Raw genomic sequence first — 24,978 nt, 5'->3', positions numbered from 1 at the left:
TTGGGAGGTTAAGGTGGGAGGATTGCTTGAGCCCAGGAGGTCAAGGCTGCAGTGAGCCATGATTGTGCCACTGCACTCCAGCCTGGGAAACAAGGCAAGACTCTGTCTCAAAAAGAAAATTTAAAACAAATTTTTTGTAGAAATGGGCTGTCACTATGTTGCCCAGGGTGGTCTCAAACTCCTGGACTCAAGCAGATCCTTCTGCCTCAGCCTCCCAAAATCCTGGAATTACAGGCGTGAGCCCCCATGCCCAGCCAATCTATATTTTTATATAGATCAAATATGTATTTTTATATATGTATAAGATGAAAATACAGTCAGCCCTTCATACATATCTTTGGATTCCACATCCACGTATCCAGCCAACTGTGGATGGAAAATATTCAGGAAAAAAAAAAAATTCCAACAAGCAAAACTTGAATTTACCATGTGGTAAACACTGCATTGAATCCACACAAAAGAAGGGATGTATAGGCATAGTAGTAGATATTATAAATAATCTAAAGATGATTTAAAGTATACAGGAGGATGTGCATAGGCTGTAGGCAAATGCTATGTCATTTTATATCAGGAACTTAACCATCCACTGATTTTGGTATCCTTGGGGAAGTCCTGGAACCAATTTCTGAGGGACAGATATACATATTTAGATATATCCGTATTTATACTTGATTTGTAGGAATGTGCATGGCATATTGTTAGCTTTTTTTTAAAAGTAAATTTCAAGAGAACTCTATTATCCCATTTTTATTATAGAGAAAGGAAAGTTTAAAAAAAAAAAAACTGTGTGTGTACAGGAGGCTGAGGCTGGAGGTTCACTTGAACCCAGGAGATGGAGATTGCAGTGAGCTGAGATTGCACCACTGCACTCCAGCCTGGACAACAGAGCAAGACCCTGTCTGAAAAACAACAACAAAATAAAAAATAGAAAACTGTGTATATAAGGTATACTGTGTGTGTTTGCATACACTTGATATATGTGTAGATACACACATATGGCCCTCTACATCCTTGGGTGGGTTCTGCGTCCATGGATCCAACCGAGGATGGAAGATACTCAGAAAAAAAAAAAAAAATTCACAAAGTTCCAAAAAGCAGAACTTGAACTTGTCACATTCACATGTGTGAATGACCATGCAAATCAGGTTGTTTGTGTCACCAAAGAGTAAAGTGTCAAAGAATACACTCATTTCGACCGTATTGTTTGGAGGGGGAGTGGAATCTTTTTTTTAAATCTGTGTCATATGGCTTATTGTGAAACAGGTTTTGTGTTTATAATCTAAGAAGAAATTCCTTCCACATTCCTTGCTTCTGTTTTTCTTTTATAGTGAGTAAAGTGACGTGGGATTATTCTGAGGTAGAGGTAAATAAACAGCAAATCAGATCAGACATTTGCGCTTTGTTAAAAAAAAAAAAGAATAGAAGTACAAATACTTACATAGCTATACTTAAAGCCAGCTTCTTATTCTCTAAATATTAGGAGACTATAGTGCAGATTTTTAAATAGCAGCTCCCATTCTATAAGCTGATATTCAAATGCAAAACATTAAAAAGTGAACGTATGTTGATAATTTGGCCCATCAGTATTAATGATACTATGTTGGATCTCTTGGCAATCTGACAATGGTTTTACTAGTTGTGGTTACTATTTGAAGGTGGTTGTTAAGAATTTATTCTAAGAGATTGATAGGAAAATCAGGAAATTCACCATAAGAGAGAATACTTCCATTTTGACTGCATTACTATAAAAGTGACATTTTTTAAAAATTCATAAATAAATAACTTGCACTAATTTTAATTGGACATAATAAAAACTCCACAGAGAATATTTAACTAAAAGTGAACTTTTTAAAAAAAAAACCTAAGAAATGCCACAGTGAATAAGGTTCATGGCATATCTAGCAGTAGAATCCATCACTGACCGAAACACTGAAGAACATTTCAGGGAGTGTGAGTGGTGAGCAGTGCATAACTTAGTGAATATACTAAAAGCCACTGAAGCACGTACTTTCAAAGGGGTGAACTTTATGGGACAGGAGTTATGTTTCAGTAAAGCCATTATTAACAAAAGGAGTGTGGTAGCTGGCACATTTTGACATTGACCTTTAATATTTTGTTTATTTTTCAGATCCCTTTTGCAAGATATGTGGCAAGAAATAATATATTGAATTTAAAACGGTAAGAAACAATAGGGGATTCCATTTGGTAGACATAGGAAAATCGTTGAATAATTTGTCAACCACGGAAGAATATTTTATTTCCTGTGATCCTTACACAGTTAAGAATTCTGGGTTCAGAATATTGAGCTTAGAATACGATCCAGAAGCCCAGCCACAGTACACCTTCCTGTAAGGCAACTAAGACTATTAGAAGGAATGTAGCAGGTAGGTACCGTCATGTTCCCACAGTCTATTCTAAATGTCCTTCTAAATGTCCCCAAGCAGCATAGCTAATTATTTCCACAAACAGTTGCTTGATAAAAACATCTGGCTGTTCATGATCACAGATGGCCCCTTTTAAAACTTCACTGGTGGGACAAGTGGCCAATGGTCTCTATGTGAAAACTGCCTACACAGGTAACCGAACAAAAGCTGCTTGTAGAGAAGTGGAGTAAACCCAGCAGGAACGCTGAGCACTGAGGACCTCCAGGCACTTAGCCCTGAAAAAAAGGCTTTCTGTACATTCAAATATCACAGGGGTCCAACAGTGAGATCTTCATAATTTGGAGCAGTATTGTTGTCAATGAGGCACCCTACTTTAAAGCTCCTTTCTTCAACTGAAAACAAAGCTCTTTACATGTTTTTATTCTAGCTACAAGTGAACGATTAATAATCAGTCCTATGGTGTTGGTATCCCTGTGTAGAAAGCAATCAGTAAGGTAAAATTTTTTGGTGTAATTTAATCTCTGTTTCAGACATTTAAAAAACCTTAAGCCCCATAGCTTAATAGTGGCAAAACTGGGAATTGGAACCTAGATCACAAGGCAAGGGTGTTCCAGGGCAAATCTGTCTTTCAGTCCTCTTGATCATACCACTGATTAATTTTTTTTCATATTTGTTTCTTATATCTTGTTCAACAATTTCTCCTACATATTTCTTTCTAGTAAGCAATGACCTTAGAAATTTGGATTTCTCTCTCCAGATACTGCATAGAACGTGTGTTCAGGCCGCGCAAGTTAGATCGATTTCATCCCAAAGAACTTCTGGAGTGTGCATTTGATATTGTCACTTCTACCACCAACAGCTTTCTGCCCACTGCTGAAATTATCTACACTATCTATGAAATCATCCAAGAGTTTCCAGCACTTCAGGTTCCTTTCCATATTTTAACATTCCAAGATTCCCCACTATCGTTCTTCACCAAGTGTGGTGAGGAAAACCACAGCTACAGACCTGCTTCTCAGTCTGTCCTGGAGAAGAATCACATCTTTACTAAAGTAACTGAGAAGACCTTGATGGTGTGGCTTTTGAGTTTCATCTCAGGCTCTTACCTTCACAGGAACTGGTTTTGTTTTGGGGGATGGGTGTTCTCTACCCATTTTTCCAAAATGCAGGTTATCAGACTAAGATTCCTAAGATGCTCTTAGCCTGTTCATACCCTGTTTGGAACCCTCAGTGGCTCCATCCTATACCCAATCTCTTCACTCCCCAACTTCCCTTTTCACCAAGTCTGCATGCTGCCTAGCCGGTGGGGCCTGCTGCCAGCCCTTCTCAGGCTTCCCTCCCCACCCCACACACACACCCTGTCATTCCTGCCACTGTCCGTCAAATGTTCCCTTGTCTAGAAAGTCTTTGCCCAGCCATGGTTTGGGCCCTTTCTCCCCAGGAAGCCTGACTGCACCCTCATTGATTAGTTGGACACCTTTTCTTCTCAACTCTCACAGGTCTTGATCTGAGACACCCATGTACTACCTGGAGTTATGTTCATTGTTTTCTCCAAGCAGAGCATGTGTTTTTAGGGCAGAGCCTATGAGTCCTCTTTGCCATATACCCCATTGCAGCCAGCTAGGCACATGGCTCACCACTCAGTAAATACTCATTAATCAATTTGCGTGGACAAAAGTTAATGATAACTATTCCACCAGCCTGTGCTTATGAGTCAATTACTATTGGATCAGATCCTTCTGTCTTTGAAATCAACTATCTCGGGCTTTTTAACATAGTTGAAGACCAGAGTTGTTTTTGTTTTGTTTTGTTTTGTTTTTGAGACAGTGTCTTCCAGGATGGTGTGCAGTGACATTATCACAGCTCACTGCAGCCCCTACCTTCCAGGCACAAGCAGTCCTCCTGCCTTGCCGGTTGAATAGCTGGATCTACAGGCATGTGCCACTGACCCCAGCTAATTTTTTTTTTTTTTATTTTTTTTATTTTTTTTTTTTTTTTTTTTGTAGAGATGGAGTTTCTCTATGTTCCCCAGGCTGGTCTTGAACTCTTGAGCCCAAGGGATCCTCCAACCTTGGTCTCCCAAAATGCTTGGATTACACAGGCATGAGCCACCACCCCAGCCAGTCTGAGTATTTTGGATGTATATAATATGGTATTAACTTAGAGTATACTTTGACTGTAACAGTGCAAAAAGGATGTATGTAAAAAGTAAACTAGGGCCAGGCGCGGTGGCTCACGCCTGTAATCCCAGCACTTTGGGAGGCCGAGGCAGGCAGATCATGAGGTCAGGAGATCGAGACCATCCTGACTAACATGGTGAAACCCCATCTCAACTAAAAATACAAAAAATTAGCCAGGCCTGGTGGCGGGCGCCTGTAGTCCCAGCTACTCGGGAGGCTGAGGCAGGAGAATGGTGTGAACCCAGGAGGCGGAGCTTGCAGTGAGCCAAGATCTCACCACTGCACTCCAGCCTGGGTGGCAGAGCGAGACTCCATTTCAAAAAAATAAATAAATAAACTAGGAAGCCATATGCTAAATTCAATCCTTCCATTGTATTAGGATGACAAATTGGTGGTAAGTTTCCAGATTTGGTCATGTACCAATAATTGCTTTTATAATGAAAATAGTAATTTTTCTCCATATCCCAGGAAAGAAATTACAGTATTTATTTGAACCATACCATGTTATTGAAAGCAATACTCTTACACTGTGGGATCCCAGAAGACAAACTCAGTCAAGTCTACATTATTCTGTATGATGCTGTGGTAAGCATTTAATTACTTATGATGTTGAAAGAGAATACCTTGATGTTGAAAGATAATGACAATAGTTCCTGATGATTTTCTTACCGATGCAGCCATGAAACTGAATTGGGAGTCTTATCTCCTTCCCTCATTGCTCTAAAGTGAAAGAACCAATTGGCTTTAATTGTATCAATAGTTAACAAGTATTGGCTGAGCTTTTTTTCCATCCTCAGCCCTGTGCTACTAATAACCGCTGGAATGTTTTTCAAAAGGCTAACTTCTGATTTTAAAAGATCAAATTATTTAATCTGTGAGATAGTAAAGTTCTTCACTAACCTACTTATTAAGGCAAGAAATCACTGAGTAATTGGTCCTGATACTTGCCAATAACAATTTCGAAGATAGTTAACTTTGACTGAGCCCCACTCTGTGAGCTAGGCATTGTTCTGAGTTCCTCTGATGGATGCACTCGCTTCACTCTCACACTAGTGCTGCTATTACCTTTCCTTTACAGCGACCAAGAAGAGTGACTGTTCGTGTTGAGATAAACAGTGCGCCTTGCTCTTGATTCTTCCAGTCTTCCTGTGCTTATCAGTAGAGTCATGTGTAGATTTGCATTGATTGAATTAGGGGAGAATGGCTTCGACCTCTGGTGGGGCCTCATTTACCACCTCCTCCCTGTGGGACTGAGGCTATGGTACCTCCAGTTACTCTTTCCTAATTTAGTCACATCATAGTATTCATTACTTTATAGTATATGTGCAGGTACAGAGCTTGGAGGGGGATGCATTGAAAAAATGAATTAGTGTTATATTACGATGCTAGGATGGAAGTGAATGCTTATGTTTTCTAATATCTTTTCATGTTAAGTTTTGTTTTCATATTGAATAAGAGGCATCCAGGAGATGTAAGAACTAACAGTGCCAGAAAGTCTATGGTTAAAACAGAGTAGTGGAAGTCCTTACATAATGGCTTGTTGCTTTTATACACCAAAAAGATTAACTAGCTTTTCTTTCATCTGGCAGGTACATATCAATGGCCCAGACTTTACTGCTTGTTTCTTAGTGGTTCTTTACTCCCCCTAAAGCTCTGCTGCTATTTGTCAGTGACAGATACAATATGATGTCAGTCAGACACTGGCAGAAACCCCAGGGATTGTGCGAGGGGCTTCAGCTCTTACTGATTCATGTCCCACGGCTATGGCACATCTGCCAGCATGGGATGAAATGCCCAGAGCCTGGCCTTTGTTAGGGGAGCCCAGAGCAAAAAGACTCCCTCCCTGCCCAAACAAATGCCCTCATTAAGCCTGTCCAGATCTGGGTCACCTCACCATTCAGCAAGTACAACTTTCTCCTTTTAATTCTTTTATGTCAGGATTTTTCAGATTTTACAATAAGTTAATTATGGTTTCATGTGAATTGGGGGGAAAACGTTTTCTAATCACAGAATTAAATCTATTCTGTACCATTAGGAGCAGTTTGTTCAAAATGAAGGCTATAATACTCAGAATTAGCCTGGAAATTGTGTCTTGTTCAGGGCCACATTTGGCGACTCTCATTGTTACCTTTTTCTTCCACATTAGACAGAGAAGCTGACGAGGAGAGAAGTGGAAGCTAAATTTTGTAATCTGTCTTTGTCTTCTAATAGTGTAAGTACCTTCTAATGGTATTATTACAGCTTTCTCTGTAATTTTGTGATACCAGAAAATGTCACCAAATTCTCGTTGCAGTAGGGTAGCAGTGCTTCCTACTGCCTTGCAGATGCAATCTTTCCCTTGAGTGTTAGGTACCATGGCAACCTCTGGGATTAGAAGGGAGAAACTAATGCTGTGATCAAAGAGGGTCTCTCCATGCTTCTTCTTGATATGTTGTAATCATCCTGCTCTTTCTTGATCAGCAGATACTTTTCTTTGACACCCCTTATAAAACTGTGCCTGGTAGAGCCTCCTGCTGAACAGACCTAATACCAGTTGTCCTCTTTTGAATTAGAGTATACGGGACTAGAAGGAGGCACAGAATTCTGCAAATTCATCTGGGAAGCTACCCTTCCCCTACCTCCATGTCTTCTAACTCCTCAGAGTTGAAATAAAGCTCTTGCTTTTCTGGTACGTCTCTTAATCTTAAAATCTTACATTTGATCCCATCATCAATAAGGGAGATCTTATGGAGTAAACAGTTTGGTCATATTCTCTCCATGGGCATCAGATTGATCCCAGATCTTTGGTACAGTAACCCACACTTAATTGAGTAGCTGAACAACAGAAGACAACAGCGATTTTGTACATTTTCCTGAATATTTAAATAAGAAAAGTTTTTTTTAATTTCCCAGAACCCTTCTAGCTTCTTGTCTGACACTCAATTGTATGATCTTGTGTTGATCAGCAAAATTCACATATGGGATAGATTAAAATATGATTGTACACAGGGCAGACAGAGTCGCTCAATCTTTCGGACACCTGCAGTGTGACAGGCACAGTGGCAGGGATATAAAGAGGAGTCCATAGACTGCATTCAGCTTCTTAGTTCATATTGGCCTTTAAAAAGCCACAAGGGGATATGCGCAGCACGTATCTGCCCTCAACTCTGTAAAACAACTTTCAAAGGGCACACGGAAACCACAGTTCAAAGAAATCACCCCTTTGCAGGTAGGGAAGCTAAACCAGATGCATAGCACTAGGAGTTCTGAAAATTGAGCCAGGTAATTTCTTAAATATTTAATATTGGGGGAGATAGTAATGATATGCAAAGTAACCCAACAGCTAAATATCCAAATATGAAGAACAGTGTACAGTATTTACATATAATCTGAACATGTACACAGCACGTACCTATGTGCAGAAATAGTCCCATGTGTAAATAGCACAGAGAATCTGTACAAGACTACTCAGTTCAATGATTCTGTACCCAAAGTTTCCAACCCGAAAGGGTAATTGAACTAAAGTCACATTTCAGAACATCTTTTTTTTTTTTTTAAGAAAGTCTTATAAATATACATTTGGACGTAATAACCACATTGGTTGTTCACATGTCAACTTTTCTTTCTGTTAAATCTCTAACCACTGGTTATTTGATGATGCTAAGCATTAATTAGACATGTGTTTGAATCATGTAAAAACAGAAAAATAGTGTCTAATAAAGGCATTTGGTACTTTGATTATTTTGAAATGTACTGTAAAGGTATTAGGAAGGGGAGTAGAAATATTGCCAAAGAATTTCACGTCTGACCCAGTCCTCTTATTTCACAAATGAGACACCTGAGGCCCAAAGAGATGTTGTGATTTGTCCTGAGTCACATGGAGCTAGTTGATGATAGGGTGAGGACCAAAATCTGGAGACACTGACTCCAGTGCTTCTGGTAGTTTATTATTAGGGTAATTTAATGTTCAAATTTATAGAGAAGAAATCATTTTTATTTTCTTAAAAATATTTTAAATACATGATTTTAAATTTAATTTAATTTTTTTTTTTGAGATAGGGTCTTGCACTGTCACGCAGGCTAAATTACAGTGGCACAATCATAGTTCACTGTAACCTCAAGCTCTTGGGCTCAAGAGATCTTTTTGCCTTAGCCTCCCAGTTAATTTTTTTTTTTCTTTTTTATAGAGGGATTGCAGGCGTGAGCCATTGCACCCAGCCAAAATTTTTATCTTTAATATAGTAAGCAGATTTGTATTAGTCTGTTCTCACACTGCTAATAAAGATATATCTGAGAGTGGGTAATTTATAAAGGGAAGAGGTTTGATGGACTCCCAGTTCCACATGGCTGGGGAGACCTCACAGTCATGGTGGAAGGCAAGGAGGAACAAGTCATGTCTTATATGAATAGCAGAAGGCAAAGAGAGAGAACTTGTGCAGGGGAACTCCTCTTTATAAAACCATCCGATCTCATGAGACTTATTCACTATCACAAGACCAGCATGGGAAAGACCCACCCCCATGATTCAATTACCTCCCACTGGGTCCCTCCCATGACACAAGGGAATTGTGGGAGCTACAATTCAAGATGAAATTTGGGTGGGGACGTAGCCAAACCATATCATTCTGCCCATGGCCCCTCCCAAATTTCATGTCCTCACATTTCAAAACCAATCATGCCTTCCTGACAGTCCCCAAAAGTCTTAACTCATTTCAGCATTAACTCAGAAGTCCACAGTCCAAAGTCTTATCCGAGACAAGGCAAGTCCCTTCCGCCTATAAGCCTGTAAACTCAAAAACAAGTTAGTTACTTCCTGAATACAATGAGGGTACAGGCATTGGATAAATACACCCATTCCAAATGGGAGAAATTGGCCAAAACAAAGGGACTAAAGGCCCCACGCAAGTCCAGAATCCAGTGGGATAGTCAAATCTTAGAGCTCCAAAATGGTCTCCTTTGACCCCATGTGTCACATCCAGGTGATGCTGATGCCAGGGGTAGGCTCCCATGGCTTTGGGCAGCTCCCCCTCTGTGGCTTTGCAGGGTACAACCTCCCTCCTGGATGCTTTCATGGGCTGGCATTTAGTAGGGACTCTGTATGGGGGCTGCAAACCCACATTTCCCTTCTGCACTGCCCTAGTAGAGGTTCTCCATAAGGGCCCCACCCCTGCAGCAAACTTCTGCCTGGGCATCCAAGCGTTTCCATACATCCTCTGAAATCTGGGTGGAGGTTCCAAACCTCAATTCTTGTTTTCTGTGCACCTGCAGGCTCAACACCACATGGAAGCTGCCAAGGCTTGGGGCTTGCACCCTCTGAAGCACCAGTCTGAGCTGTACCTTGGCCCCTTTTAGCCATGGGTGGAGCAGCTTAGATACAGGGCACCAAGTCCCTAAGCTACAGAGAGCAGGGGGCCCTGGGCCCAGCCCATGAAACCATTTTTTCCTCCTAGGCCTCCAGGCCTGTGATGGGAGGGCCTGCCATGAAGACCTCTGACATGCCCTGGAGACATTTTCCCCATTGTTTTGGTGATTAACATTTGGCTCCTTGTTACTTATGCAAATTTCTGCAGCTGGCTTGAATTTCTCCTCAGAAAATGGGGTTTTCTTTTCTATCTCATTGTCAGGCTGCAAATTTTTTGAACTTATATGGTCTGTTTTCCTTTTAAAATCGAATGCTCTTAACAGCACCCAAGTTACTTCTTGATGCTTTGTTGCTTAGAAATTTCTTCTGCCAGATACCCAAAATCATCTCCCTCAAGTTTAAAGTTCCACAAATCTCTAGGGCAGGGGCAAAATGCTGCCAGTCTCTTTGCTAAAACATAGCAAGAATCACCTTTACTTCAGTTCCCAACAAGTTCCTCGTCTCCATCTGAGACCACCTCAGCCTGGATTTCATTGACCATATCATTATCAGCATTTTGGTCGAAGTAATTCAACAAATCTCTAGGAAGTTCCAAACTTTCCCACATTTTCCTGTCTTCTTCTGAGCCCTCCAAACTGTTCCAACCTCTGCCTGTTAACCAGTTCTAAAGTCACTTCCATATTTTTGGGTATCTTTACAGCAGTGCCCCACTCTACCAGTACCAATTTACTGTATTAGTCTGCTCTTGTGCTGCTAATAAAGACATACACGAGACTGGGTAATGTATAAAGGAAAGAGGTTTAATGGACTCACAGTTCCATGTAGCTTAGGAGGGCTCACAATCATGGTGGAAAGCAAGGAGGAACAAGTCATGTCTTACATGGTTGGCAGCAGGCAAAGAGAGAGAACTTGTGCAGGGAAATTCCTCTTTATAAAGCCATCAGATCTTGTGAGACTTATTCACTATCATGAGACTATCATGGGAGGAACCCACCCACATGATTCAATTACCTCCCACTGGATCCCTCCCATGACACATGGGAATTGTGGGAGCTACAATCAAGATGAGATTTGAGTAGGGACACAGCAAAACCATATCAAGATTATAGGAGGCTTTAACATTTTTTGGATTTTTAAAAAATTTAAGTGATTTATGATTAAGATTAAGCTATGTCAAGCCGATCCTTCATTCAGCCCTTAGTTTTCATGTGCCAATTTATGGATGAACTAGGTTCTCCTTGCCTACAGTCTTAAAATGGCTATAATTTTGTTTCTTAATAATTTCTACTTTAGCTGCTGTGAGTTTTCTTTCTGGCTTCATGACTATGGTTGTTTCCTGTTACTCCTGCTGAGTACCAGGGACTGTGAGATCAATCATCTCTAGCCACTGCCCTCTTCTTGAGTAGTCAATGAGTACAGCTGGTGAGAGCCAGGATCTGGCATCCAAGTGGGAGGAGAAGGAAGGGAGGATCAGGAGGTTGCCCACAGGAGAAGACATCTCAAGGTTGCAAGTAGGAAGGATTCAAGCCAAGGAAGGGAATTTCTAGCTAATTCTGAATTAAAACAAGTCAGACTCTGCCTACTTGTCCACCCGTGTGTATGCCTGCAGTAACAGGAATTCATGAGAATGAGAAAGGTAAAGAGGAAAAATACTGGCCTGAAAATAGATAATGGAAGCTCTGCTAGTGCCAGGGTCTACTTTGCTGAGTCAGCATTAAGTGTGAGTAAATGTATCTGAATAAAAGTGAACCAGGAGTATGTGTCTAAAGCATTCCCGCAAGGTGCTTTCGAGTTGTTGGAAAAGGATAATCCTTAGTCAGGATTGTAGCAAAGGCTAAAATAATCTTTGACCACAAAGATAATCGTATGGTCCCATGTGCTCCCACTCCTGCGGGTGCACACAATTGGTGCAAAGGGAGTCTTCCCCTACCATGGATGGGCAGCTAACTGTGCCCCTTTGCTTTCCAGCTGTGTCGACTCTACAAGTTTATTGAACAGAAGGGAGATTTGCAAGATCTAATGCCAACAATCAATTCATTAATAAAACAGAAAACAGGTATTGCGCAGTTGGTGAAGTATGGCTTAAAAGACCTAGAGGAGGTTGTTGGACTATTGAAGAAACTCGGCATCAAGTTACAGGTTTGGCGACGGTTTGATACTGGCAGTACAAATGTGTAGCATTACTAATAGCACAGGGAGGAAATGTGTTTCATTTCACTAATGCTAGTTAGTGTTTTATTTTTCCAGAAAAACTGCTTTCTGTGTTTTGGAGCATTTGATATTTAGTAATCATTTTGGCTTAAATCAGGATTTCTTTGCAAGTGCCACTGTTCCTATCATGAAGCAGTTCTTACTGTGTTAGCCTCAGAGAGGTGGTTATTCTTAAAGAGAAGAGAATTTATTTTACATGTCAGGCTATTGTTAAACAGACTTTGTGCTAGATCTTACTAAATATTTTGTTTATGCTAAATAGATTGTTCTGATGCTATTGATGGGAAACACCGTTTTCAGCATTATATTCCACATTCTAACTTTCAAACCCTTGACACATTTGTATGGTGTCTCTCTTTATAGGTCTTGATTAATTTGGGCTTGGTTTACAAGGTGCAGCAGCACAATGGAATCATCTTCCAGTTTGTGGCATTCATCAAACGAAGGCAAAGGGCTATACCTGAAATCCTTGCAGCTGGAGGCAGATATGACCTGCTGGTGAGGACTTGCCCTTTATTTATTTGTTCTGACTTAATTTTATTTCTTCTCAACTTGTTATTTTGAAATTTTCAAACTAACACCAAAAATTTTATTATCATTAGATACTTCTATTAATATATCTTTCATCTAGGAATAGAAATATAATGTGAACCACATTTGTAGTTGTTTAAACTTAAAAAAATATATTATTTTGCAGGATAGTTGCAAAGATAGTGTAGAGAGGTCTCATGTACCATTTACTCTGTGTTTGTGTATATATATATATATATATATATATTTTTTTTTTTTTTTTTTTTTTTTTTTTTTTTGGAGACAGGGTCTTGCTCTGTCACCCTGGCTGGAGTGCAGTGGCATAATCTTGGCTCACTGCAGCCTCAACCTCCCTGGGCTCAAACGATTCTCTCACCTTAGCCTCCCAAGTAGCTGAGACTACAGGCATGCACCACCACACCCAGCTAATTTTTTGTATTTTCAGTAGAGACAGGGTTTTGTCGTGTTGCCCAGGCTGGTCTCAAACTCCTGAGCTCAAGCAATCCACCCGCCTAAGCCTCTCAGAGTGCTGGGATTACAGGCGTGAGCCACCGCACTAGCCCTTGCATAAGCATAGTAAAATATCAAAACCAGAAAATTGACATTTGTACAATGTATGTGCATCATTCTTTTCCATTTTGTCATGTGTACATTCCCATAACAACCACCATAATCAAGGTACAGAACTATTCCATCACCACAAAGATTTATGGGTATCAACATCTTATCAATTGAAATGAAATGTAGAAACTTTACCTCCCTGTATGTCTCTTTACCTCATGCCCCATTTATAATATAACTGTCTTAAATATTTCTTCTAATACATTGAGATCCACATCAAACAGTGTTAAATTTTTTACTTTACTGCTAAATATAATTAGAAAACTCAAGGAGAGAAGAAAGTCTATTGTATTTACCCCAAATTTCTGGTTTGTGATGAGAAATTTGCTGTTATTTGAATTACTTTTCCCCTATAGGAAAGGTATTTCTGACTTGATGCTTTAAAGATTCTTTTCTTTGTCTTTAGTTTCAAGTTAAATTATGATGTGTCTGGGCATGAGTTTCTTTGGATTTATCCTGTCAAGGGTTTGCTTAGCTTCTTAAATCTATAGGTATATGTCTTTTGTGAATTTGGGGGATTTCTTCAGGTGTTATTTCTTTGAATATTTTTTTCAGTCTCACCCTCTTTTTTCTCTCCTTCTATGACCCCAGTGACATGAATGTCCTTGAGGTTATGGAACATTTTTGTCCAGGCTGATCTCACACTCCTGGCTGCAAGCAATCCTCCTGTCTTGGCCTTTCAAAGCCCTGGGATTATGGGTGTGAGCCACCACACCTGACCTGTAATTTTAAATTATTTAGTAACAGTAAGTAAAAAGAGACAAGTGGTACCAATTTTATAATATATTTTATTTAACCTAGTATATCCAAAATATTATTTCAACATGTACTCAAACTTCTAAAAATTATTAACAAGGATTTTACATTTTTTTCAAAGTCTTTGCAGCCAGTATATGTTTTACATGTACAGCATGTGTCAATTTGGATTAGCCGTATTTCAAATGCTCAGTGGTCACTTGTGACTAGTGGCTGCCATATTGAACAGTTCAGAGTTAGATGTAACATTTGTTAATATTTTTCTAAATTTGCATGTGTGCTTGCTTCTCTCTTTTACTACACACATACATTTCTTTTTGTTGAACTCTTTGATGATGAGCTGCTGACAGAGCGCTCACTCTTTAGTCATTGTTTTCCCCATAATCACATTTTCTTTGCTATTTCATAACTGTAACTGTTTATGTCTCTCCACAGATTCCCCAGTTTAGAGGGCCACAAGCTCTGGGGCCAGTTCCCACTGCCATTGGGGTCAGCATAGCTATAGACAAGATATCTGCTGCTGTCCTCAACATGGAGGAACCTGTAAGTCTGGCTTGGCTTCCCAGCATACTTCGAGGTGTCTTTCATTTCTAAAAGTGTGATTTGGCTTTTGCAGTCATTTACATGGGGCTTCAGATGTGAAAGCTATAGACCCAGGGTTTTGAAACTTACCTTTAATATGGTAGACAAGCCTAAGACTTGATGTCAATCTTTGCATTTCAGTCCTTATCATCTGTTCTCTAGCTGGGTGACCTTAGACCAGGGGTCCCCAACCCCTGGGCGGCAGACCAGTACCCATCTGGGTTAGGAACCTGTTAGGAACTGGGCTGCACAGCAGGAGGTGAACAGCGGGCTAGTAAACATTATCACCTGAGCTCCACCTCCTGTCAGATCAGTGGTGGCATTAGATTCTATAGGAGCATGAACCTTGTTGTGAACTGTGCACGCAAGGGATCTAGACTGCACGCTCCTTATGAGAATCTAACTAATGCCTGATGATCCTAGGTGGAATAGTTTCATTCCAAAAGCATCTCCTTCCCACCCCCGCACCATCCATGGAAAAATTTTCTTCCATGAAACCAGTCCCTGGTGCCAAAAAGGTTGAAGACTTCTGCCTTAGACATTAATTCATCCTTCCCTAGCCTCACTTTCCTTATCTGTAATGTACCATATAAATGTGAGATATTATAGTTATTAACAGGCTCTTACCAAAATTTCTTATTCAGGCCAGGCATGGTGGCTCACGCCTATAATCCCAGCACTTTGGAAGGGCGACGCAGGCAGATCGCTTGAGCCCAGGAGTTCAAGACTAACCTGGGCAACATAGCGAAACCCCATCTCTACCAAAAAATACAAAAATTAGCCAGATGTGGTTAATTAGCTATGCACCTGCAGTTCCAGCTACTCAGGAGGCTGAGATGGGACAATCGCTTGAACCCAGGACGGGGAGGTTGTAGTGAGCTGAAATCATGCCACTTGCACTCCAGCTTTGGCAACAGAGCCAGACCCTGTCAAAAAAAAAAAAAAAATCCTGCTGTGGTCTGCAAAGCTAGAAATAGCTTTTTTTCCCCCTTATATTTCAGGCAAGATTAGTTTTCCCAGAGAAAAATAGTATTTTCCTAAATGGCTCAGGATAGTTGAAATAATTTCTGTCTTGAAAGACTAATGTAACTTTTTTTTTTTTACTATGGCTGAACATGGTAGCTCATGCCTGTAATCCCAGTTGTATCCCAATAAGGCCAAGGCAGGTGGATCACTTGAGGCCAGAAGTTTGAGACCAGCCTGGCCAACAAGGCGGAACATCATCCCTACTAAAAACATAAAAAAAAAAAAAATTTTAGCCAGGCGTGGTGGTGCACGTCTGTAATCCCAGCCACTCTGGAGGCTGAGGCAGGAGACTTGCTTAAACCCAGGAGGCAGAGGTTACAGTGAGCTGAGATCGTGCCACTGTATACCAGCCTGGGCGACAGAGTGAGACTCTGTCTCAGAAAAAAAAAGGAAAAGTTTTTTGACTGTGCCTTTTTTTTTTGTTTTTTTAACAATGTTGTTTTGAAGCCAGGCCTTCGGCACACTGCGTTTCTATATGGGATTTCAGGAATGCCCATCTTCCCAAGAATGCTGGCTCCTCTCCTGATGCTGGTTTCACTTCCATGCCTGCAGTCTTGCTCCTCTAACTGTAACCGTTGTTTCTGATCCAGGTTACAATAAGCTCTTGTGACCTCCTGGTTGTAAGTGTTGGCCAGATGTCTATGTCCAGGGCCATCAACCTAACCCAGAAGCTCTGGACAGCAGGCATCACAGCAGAAATCATGTACGACTGGTCACAGGTAATGGGACAAAAGGCACCTGTGAGTGAAGTGCAAATAGCTATGGCTCTCATGGCAAATATCCTCTGCACCTTTAGACTGTCAGACTCTGTTTATCTCTGTAATTCGAGTTGCCTCCTGTGTTAGTTTCTGATTGCTGCAGTAACCAATTACCACAAACTTACTGGCTTAAACACATATTTATTATCTTACATTTCTGGAAGTCAGAAATCCAAAAGCACTTTCACTGAGTTAAATACAACAGGGCTGGCTCCTCTGGAAGCTCTAGGGGAGAATCTGTGTCCTTGCCTTTTCCAGCTCCTGGAGGCCTCCTGCATTCCTTGGCTCATGGCTTCTTCCTCCATCATCACACTCAACAATGAAGCGCCTCCTTCCTCGCTGACCTGTGCTTCTGTTCTTACTGTCCAGCTCTCTCATACATGCACCCTGTGATTACACTGGGCCCACCCAGATAATCCTGGTTGATCACTAACAGGTTCTAGGAATGAGGATATGGACACCTTTGCAGGGCTGTACACCAGCCTACCACACTTGCAAAGGCACTCGGTGCTTAGTGTGTTTTGGGCTCTATATCCTGAGACCTCCCACAGCATGCAGGCCTGACACTTGCCATGGGTGTGGAGGTGTGGAAAGTGGCACCCAGGACACATACCTGCCCTTTGGAATGGGGGGTGTAAGGAGATCATAGAAGGGGTACACTCCCAGGAGATCACCCAGGTTGTACCCACATTCGCCCACACTGAAGGTGCCCCAGAGCATGGCGATGACCAGGGACACAGACCCACTACCCTCCCACCTGCTCTGTTTACATCACCTGCTGGGAGGCTTCTGAAGCTGCTGCTGTTTACTTGCCTGTGTGTGTGTGTGTGTGTGTGTGTGTGTGTGTTGTATCAAAATTCATATCAGAAGTGTACTGAGCAACAATTTTTTTTTTTTTTTTTATGAGACAGGAGTCTCGCTCTGTCACCCAGGCTGGAGTGCAGTGGCCGGATCTCAGCTCACTGCAAGCTCCGCCTCCCGGGTTCACGCCATTCTCCTGCCTCAGCCTCCCGAGTAGCTGGGACTACAGGCGCCCGCCACCTCGCCTGGCTAATTTTTTGTATTTTTAGTAGAGACGGGGTTTCACCATGTTAGCCAGGATGGTCTCGATCTCCTGACCTCGTGATCCGCCTGCCTCGGCCTCCCAAAGTGCTGGGATTACAGGCTTGAGCCACCACGCCCGGCTTTGAGCAACAATTTTTAATCATTTGACAGAACAGTATCCTCTTCCACTTGTTCACTTGTTTCATAAATCATTAGAGAAGTGTTCTATCCTGCAGTAAAATCCAAGCCTAGTGGTCAGTGACCTCAGTCCTATACAGTGGCGTCCCGCAGGCTTCTCTGCCCTGTCCTGGTTTGTTTTGTCAATTCTGCTTTTCACCTTCCCTTATTTCCTTTGTTTTTTTCATTTTCCTCAGAGGCTTTTTCAGTGTGTGTGTGTCTGTGTGTGTGTGTGTGTGTGTGTGTCTCTGTGTGTGTGTGTGTGTGTGTGTCTCTGTGTGTGTGTGTGTGTGTGTGTGTCTGTGTGTGTGTGTGTGTGTGTGTGTGTGTTGTGTTGTATAATTTGGGGCATCTTTTATTAAGTCTTGAAGCTTTTGCAAACCTCTTACTATTGATTGATTATTCATGGCCCCTTAGAACAATCATGAAGGTAAGGAAGGCAAGAGAGACCTTGTTCCTCCCTTGAATTGTGTATGCTTCTTCCTTAATATTTATATCCCCCTGAAGTTAGCACATTTAGTAATTCACATTAAGAATATAATTGGAAACAGTATTTTCATTCTCCTTAATTACTTAAAGGTGTTCCGGGTGCTCTGTGTTTATTTTCTACACTATGTTTGTTTGTTTCAGTCCCAAGAGGAATTACAAGAGTACTGCAGACATCATGAAATCACCTATGTGGCCCTTGTCTCGGATAAAGAAGGAAGCCATGTCAAGGTAAAGACGCCAGAGATTTTTTTTTTTTTTTAATACTTTAAGTTCTAGGGTACATGTGCACAACGTACAGGTTTGTTTTGTATGTATACATGTGCCATGTTGGTGTGCTGTACCCATTAACTCGTTGTTTGCATTAGGTATATCTCCTAATGCTATCCCTCCCCACTACCCCCACCCCACAATAGACCCTGGTATGTGATGTTCCCCTTCCTGTGTCCAAGTGATCTTGTTGTTCAGTTCCCACCTATGAGTGAGAACATGCAGTGTTTGGTTTTCTGTCCTTGTGATAGTTTGCTCAGAATGATGGTTTCCAGCTTCATCCATGTCCCTGCAAAGGACATGAACTCATCCTTTTTTATGGCTGCATAGTATTCCATGGTGTATATGTGCCACATTTTCTTAATCCAGTCTGTCACTGATGGACATTTGGGTTGATTCCAAGTCGTTGCTATTGTGAATAGTGCCACAATAAACAAACATGTGCATGTGTCTTTATAGCAGCATGATTTATAAACCTTTGGGTATATACCCAGTAATGGGATGGCTGGGTCAAATGGTATTTCTAGTTCTAGATCCTTGAGGAATCGCCACACTGTCTTCCACAATGGTTGAACTAGTTTACAGTCCCACCAACAGTGTAAAAGCGTTCCTATTTCTCCACATCCTCTCCAGTACCTGTTGTTTCCTGACTTTTTAACGATTGCCATTCTAACTGGTGTGAGATGGTATCTCGTAGTTTTGATTTGCATTTCTCTGATGGCGAGTGATGATGAGCATTTTTTCATGTGTGATCCCTTCCTTGCTCCTTATACAAAAATTAATTCAAGATGGATTAGAGACTTAAATGTTAGACCTAAAACCATAAAAACCCTAGAAGAAAACCTAGGCAATTCCATTCAGGACATAGCCATGGGAAGGACTTCATGTCTAAAACACCAAAAGCAATGGCAACAAAAGCCAAAATTGACAAATGGAGTCTAATTAAACTAAAGAGCTTCTGCACAGCAAAAGAAACTACCATCAGAGTGAACAGAATGGGAGAAAATTTTTGCAATCTACTCATCTAACAAAGGGCTAATATCCAGAACCTACAAAGAACTCAAACAAATTTAAAAGAAAAAAAAAACCCCATCAAAAAGTGGGCAAAGGATATGAACAGACACTTCTCAAAAGAAGACATTTATGCAGCCAACAAACACCAGAGATTTTTTACAATTCAATAGTCAGGTGTTACCTGTGGAACACCTGCCTTCACACTGAGGCCCTGGGCCGTGTAGGTGGCTGGAAATCCATTCCCTCTGCTCTCCCTTTCCATTGTTGGGTTTCTTACTGAAGAAAATGTGTATAAAATAAGAAAGAGAGTCCACCTTCATTAAAGCTTTGAAAAGCAAAACAAACAAAAAAACTGACAGTGGTTTTTTCCTACTTTTCTTCTCTTGTTCTCTTTTTCCATCTAAGAAAATAAGAATAAGTAAAGTTGATATCTGCTAATAGGCATATCCTCTCACTGCTTTGTAACCAGTTTTACTTTTCTGTACTCAACTAAAAGTGTTCATAAATATACCACCTCTTAACCTTTATTTCTAATTATTTTTAAAGGGAAAAAAAAACTTTCTTAAAAATATTTTTCTCTTCTAATGTTTTTGTTTGGTTTTGTTATCAGGGTAATGTTGGCCTGATAAAATGGGATGGAGAGTGTTCTCTCCTCTTCTGTTTTCTGTAAGATATTGTATACAATTGATATTAGAAGTCCGACCTCAAATATTTCTACATAGAGAGCTATTCTGGTCACCTCTTTCTTCTAGAGGCAGCTTTGGTAGTTTATATCTTTCCCAGAACTTTTCCATTTCATCTGAGTTTTCAAATATTTCCCTGTTATTGTTTCCCTGTCTCTAGGATCTGCAGTGTTGCTCTCTCCTTCAGACCTAATATGGGAAATTTGTGTCTTCCCTCTTTTTTGTCTAATCAGCCTGGCTAGAGATTGATCAATTTTGTCTTTCCAAGAACCAGCTTTTGGTGTCATTGGTTTTTCTCAGTTTTTATTTGCTCGTGTGTTTTCTCTTTTATTCATCCCCACTCTTACCCATTACTATTTTCTTCCTTTTGCTCATTTTGGATTTAGTTTATTCATTTTTTAGTTTTTTCAGGTAGAACTTTAGAGGAGGAATTGACAGACTACAACTTGGACCAAATTCAGCCTGTAGCCTACTTGTATATGTCTGTGAACTCGAAGTTTTTACATTCTTTGTTAAAAAGCAACAACAAACAAAGGAGAGTGTGTGACTCAAACTATGTATGGCCCACAAAGCTTAAAATATTTCCTATCTGGTCCTTTACAGAAAAAAAATTAAAAGCTTTGTTATTATACATATTTAGGATTTTATATCTTCTTGATGAATTATCTTCATCATTATAAAATATTCCTTATCCCTGCTAATATTTCTTGTTCTGAAATCTTTTGGTTAGTATTTATATCACTACCTTTCTCCATCCTTTTATTTTTAACCTGTCTTTTTTTTTTAAAGAGATGGGGTCTCATCATGTTGCCCAGGCTGGCCTTGAACTCCTGGGTTCAAGTGATCTTCTCACCTCAGCCTCCAGCTGGGATACAGGTGTGTGCCACTGCACCGGGCTAACTTAGCTATCTTTATATTTAAAGTGAGTTTCTTATACACAGTCACTAGGTTGAATTTTCTTCTTTTCTTTTTTTTTTTTTTTTTTGAGACGGAGTCTCGCTGTGTTGCCCAGGCTGGAGTGCAGTGGCGCAATCTCGGCTCACTGCAACCTCCACCTCCTGGGTTCAAGCGATTCTCCTACCTCAGCCTCCTGAGTAGCTGGGTATATAGGCACCCGCCACCACACCCGGCTAATTTTTGTATTTATAGTAGAAACAGGGTTTCACCATGTTGGTCAAGCTGGTCTCAAACTCCTGACCTCATGATCCACCCACCTCGGCCTCCCAAAGTGTTGGGATTACAGGCGTGAGCCACCGTGCCCAGCCTCCTCTTTTTTTTTGTTTTTTTGTTTTTTTTGTTTTTTTGTTTTTTTTAACTCAGAATCCTGGCTCTTTTTTTTTCTTTTTTTTTTTCTTTTTTTTTTTTTTTTTTTGAGACAAGGTCTCACTCTGTCACCCATGTTGTAGTGCAGTGGCATGATCTCGGCTCACTGCAACCTGTCTCCCAGGACCAAGTGATCCTCCCACCTCAGCCTCCTGAGTAGCTGGGACTACAGGCACACGCCACCATGACTAGCTAATTTTTGTATTTTTAGTAGAGACGAGGTCTTCCCATGTTGCCTAGGCTGGTCTTGAATTCCTGGCCTCAAGTGACCCGCCCACCTTGGCCTCCCAAAGTGCTGGGATTACAGGTGTGAGCCACTGCGCCCAGCCAGTAGCAACATTTTCATATTTCAAAAGCAAGACATCACTTCATTTATCCATTCAGCCAACACATTTTAAGCATTCACAATGTAGAAGGGATTGCACTTGGGGCCATTGAAGATATAGAAACATTTAAGCCATAGCTCCTGCTGTCAAGGATTCTGTAATCTGGTAAGGAACATGAGACATTTGTGCATGATTATGAGCTCAAAAATACTAAATGCCATGAGAGTCCTACAGATAAATTTCTCCAAAGGTCCCTCAGGCTAGGAGACTACATAAGAGGAAGCAGTGAAGTCTGTAGGAGGGTGCTGGGATTTATCCTACCCACAAGAATTCATAGGATATGGATAGGTCCCAGAAGGGCCTTTTAAGAAGAGGGAACTGCAAAGGTGATGGTAGTTCTTTCAGTAGTTGTCCCAAAGATAGAGGCAGGCCGGCAGAGAACCATTCTGGTGCAACCCTGAATAGTCTATTTTTGGTGAGACAGATGGATCCGAAGCAGAAAATGGTTATAGCTACATCATGGAGAGCCCAAATACCAACCAAAAAATCTGGTTTTTTATATTTAGCAGTTACTGGGGAGGCCCCGAATGTTTTGAACAGGAGACATCCAAGCTGTGTTTGAGAAAAATTAATCTGCAGGGATGAGTAGCATGGAATAGAGTGAGGGAGAGACTGAAGACAGTGGAAGGAGTATAAAGAATATCAAACTAGCCTAGGCCAAGGTTGGATGCTGGCCAGGGGAGTGAAGATGAAGGGATAGATGCATAAAAGTGGGATGACAGGACTTGGGTTTAGAAAGGAGAGGGAGGAGTGGTAGATAAAGCTGAGATCTGAGAAACCGTGGTGGCTAACCAGATTTAAAGGGGAAGATGTTAATGAATCACATGAAATGAGAGCCCATTCATCTTGGCCTTAAGAAAAAAAAAATTCTATCACCTGTGATAAACTAGTCCAGACCAGGGTTTCTCAACAGCAGCGCTGTTCACATTTTGGGCCAAATAATTCTCTGTTTTAGGGGGCTGTCCTGTGCGTTAGCAGCATCCCTGACCGCTGCCCACTACATGCCAGTTGCACTGTCCAAAAATGTCACCAGACATTGCTAAATGTCCCCTGGGGAGCAAAATTGACCCTGGTTAAGAACCACTGACCCAAACTGTTGATTTAGTAGTCTTACTGTGGTGCTCTGAGCTACTCTTCTGGGTTCAGAAACCTCCAAATGATAGATCTGTTTCATTCTTTTTAAGGTTAAGTCTTTCGAGAAGGAAAGGCAGACAGAGAAGCGTGTGCTGGAGACTGAACTTGTGGACTATGTACTGCAGAAACTGAGGACTAAAGTCAGTGATGAAAGGAATGGCAGGTAACTTAGGAAACAAAAGCCGAGAAAACTGACTTCAATTACCTATATGGAAACTACATAAATTTATTTTAAAAGTCAATTTGAGCCAGGTGCTGTGGCTCCTATCTGTAATCCAAGCACTTTGGGAGGCCAAGTTTGGGGAATCACTTGAGGCCAGGAATGCAAGACCAGCCTGAGCAATATACCAAGACCCCGTTTCTAAAAAAAAATGATTTTTTGCTTAGCTGGGCGTGGTGGTGCATGCCTGTAGTCCCAGCTACTCAGGAGATAGGTGGGAGGATTGCTTGAGCCCAGGAGGTCAAGGCTGCAGTGAGCCATGTTCATACCACTGTACTCCAGCCTGGGTGACAGAGAAAGACCCTGTCTCAAAAAAACAAAAAGAAAGAAATCAATTTGATCCTTTTGAGAAACAAAGATAGGTCAGGATTACTTTTAATGAACCATTCTGTTGTTTCTTAATAACTCAATAGCAGTTTAATTGTATGACCATCTTATTGTATGATAAGACTAATCATAGCTTACATTCAACATTTGTTCTTCATAACATTTCCAAGAATATCATTTTGAAAAGCCTCAGGAGCCAAAATCTATCTGTCATTATCTTATTCAGTCTGCTGATCAGTGAATTTCAGTAATATTTTGTCCATGTACTGTGAAAGGTATAATGTTCTGGGAAAAGATCTCACTTCCTCATGATGGGAGTATCAACCATCTGGGTAGGAATTTGGCAAAGTAAATTAAAAGCCTTAAAACTAAACATTTTTTAAAAATCGACCCAGCAATTCCACTTTCAGGAATTTATAGTAAAAATTATTTTAAAGATGTCTATCAAGGCTCATTTATAACAGCAGTTCTCCAACTTTTTGGTCTTAGAACCCCTTTACACCCTTAAAAATTATTTGAGGATCCCAAAGAACTTTTGATTATGTGAGTTATATCTATAAATATTAAAACATAAACATTTAAAAACTATTTATTCATTTAAAAATAACAATAACCCCATTACATGCTAACCTGTTTCTATTGAAAAACAACTGTGTTTTCCAAAACAAAATTAATTTAGTAAGGAAAATGGCATTGTTTAAAATATTTGCAAATCTTTTTAGTGCACTGTTTTACATTTTTGTAATCTATTTTAACGCTTTAGTAGAAAAAACAATTCTCATATCTCTTTATGTATTCAATCTGTTGTGATACCACAAATCATATAGTGTCTGGAAAACTCCATTGCACATTTGTGAGAGGATGAGAGTGAAAAGGCAATTAATATTTTAGGATTATTATGAAAACAGTTTTGACCTTGCAAGACCCCTTGAAAGGATATGAGGGACCTTCAAGAGTCTCTAGACCACACTTGGAGAACATAATTTCAAAATATCCATTGGTAGAAGATTGTTTGAATTATGATAATTTGGTGAAATATTGTGCAGTCTTTACGATGATTCTACCAAAGCTGAGTTCATTGACATGGAAGGATGCCACAAATAGGATGTATAATATAATGCCATTTTGTTTTAAACAAAATATACAACCTGTACATAAAAAAAGTCTAGAAGAATGTACCAAATTTTTAACTGCAGTTTTGGTTAGTGGGGTTACAAGGGATCTGAAATTACTTTGTTAAGCTTTTCTATATTTTGCAACTCTTTTTTTTCTTTTTTCTTTTTTCTTTTTTTTTTTTTTTTTTTTGAGACAGTCTCACTCTTGCCCAGGCTGAAGTGCAGTGGTGTGAACATGACTCACTATAGCCTCAACCTCCCAGGCTCAGGTGTTCCTCCCTTCTTGGCCTCCTGAGTAGCTGGGCCCATAGTCATGTGCCACCTTGCCCAGCTAATTTTTTTAAATTATTTGTAGAGACAGGATCTCCCTATGTCGCCCAGGCTGATCTCCAATTCCTGGGCTCAAGCA

At 40.6% G+C, this 24,978-nt stretch overlaps 1 protein-coding gene across 3 annotated transcripts in view; it reads left to right on the top strand.

Annotated features, from left to right (window-relative positions):
- Positions 1–24,978, top strand: part of EIF2AK4 (eukaryotic translation initiation factor 2 alpha kinase 4) — a 108,001-nt gene that overhangs the window by 75,155 nt on the left and 7,868 nt on the right. For 2 of the 3 annotated variants that reach the window (XR_004057248.1, XM_030930184.1), the window contains exons 24-33: positions 2,129–2,178; positions 3,142–3,310; positions 5,033–5,149; positions 6,711–6,776; positions 11,874–12,044; positions 12,480–12,614; positions 14,460–14,567; positions 16,223–16,351; positions 18,242–18,328; positions 22,958–23,070. Coding sequence is in view for 2 of the 3 variants with exons in the window: in XM_030930184.1 (XP_030786044.1) it covers positions 2,129–2,178; positions 3,142–3,310; positions 5,033–5,149; positions 6,711–6,776; positions 11,874–12,044; positions 12,480–12,614; positions 14,460–14,567; positions 16,223–16,351; positions 18,242–18,328; positions 22,958–23,070 (1,145 nt within the window). In the remaining variant the exon portion in view is untranslated. Of the gene's footprint in view, positions 1–2,128; positions 2,179–3,141; positions 3,311–5,032; positions 5,150–6,710; positions 6,777–11,873; positions 12,045–12,479; positions 12,615–13,859; positions 13,980–14,459; positions 14,568–16,222; positions 16,352–18,241; positions 18,329–22,957; positions 23,071–24,978 lie in introns of those variants that run through there. The other variant, XM_030930185.1, reaches the window with a different exon arrangement.

This window comes from Rhinopithecus roxellana, chromosome 5 (genome assembly GCF_007565055.1).
Source record: "Rhinopithecus roxellana isolate Shanxi Qingling chromosome 5, ASM756505v1, whole genome shotgun sequence".
Lineage (NCBI taxonomy): Eukaryota > Metazoa > Chordata > Mammalia > Primates > Cercopithecidae > Rhinopithecus > Rhinopithecus roxellana.
This window is presented reverse-complemented; position numbering and strand designations above follow the sequence as displayed.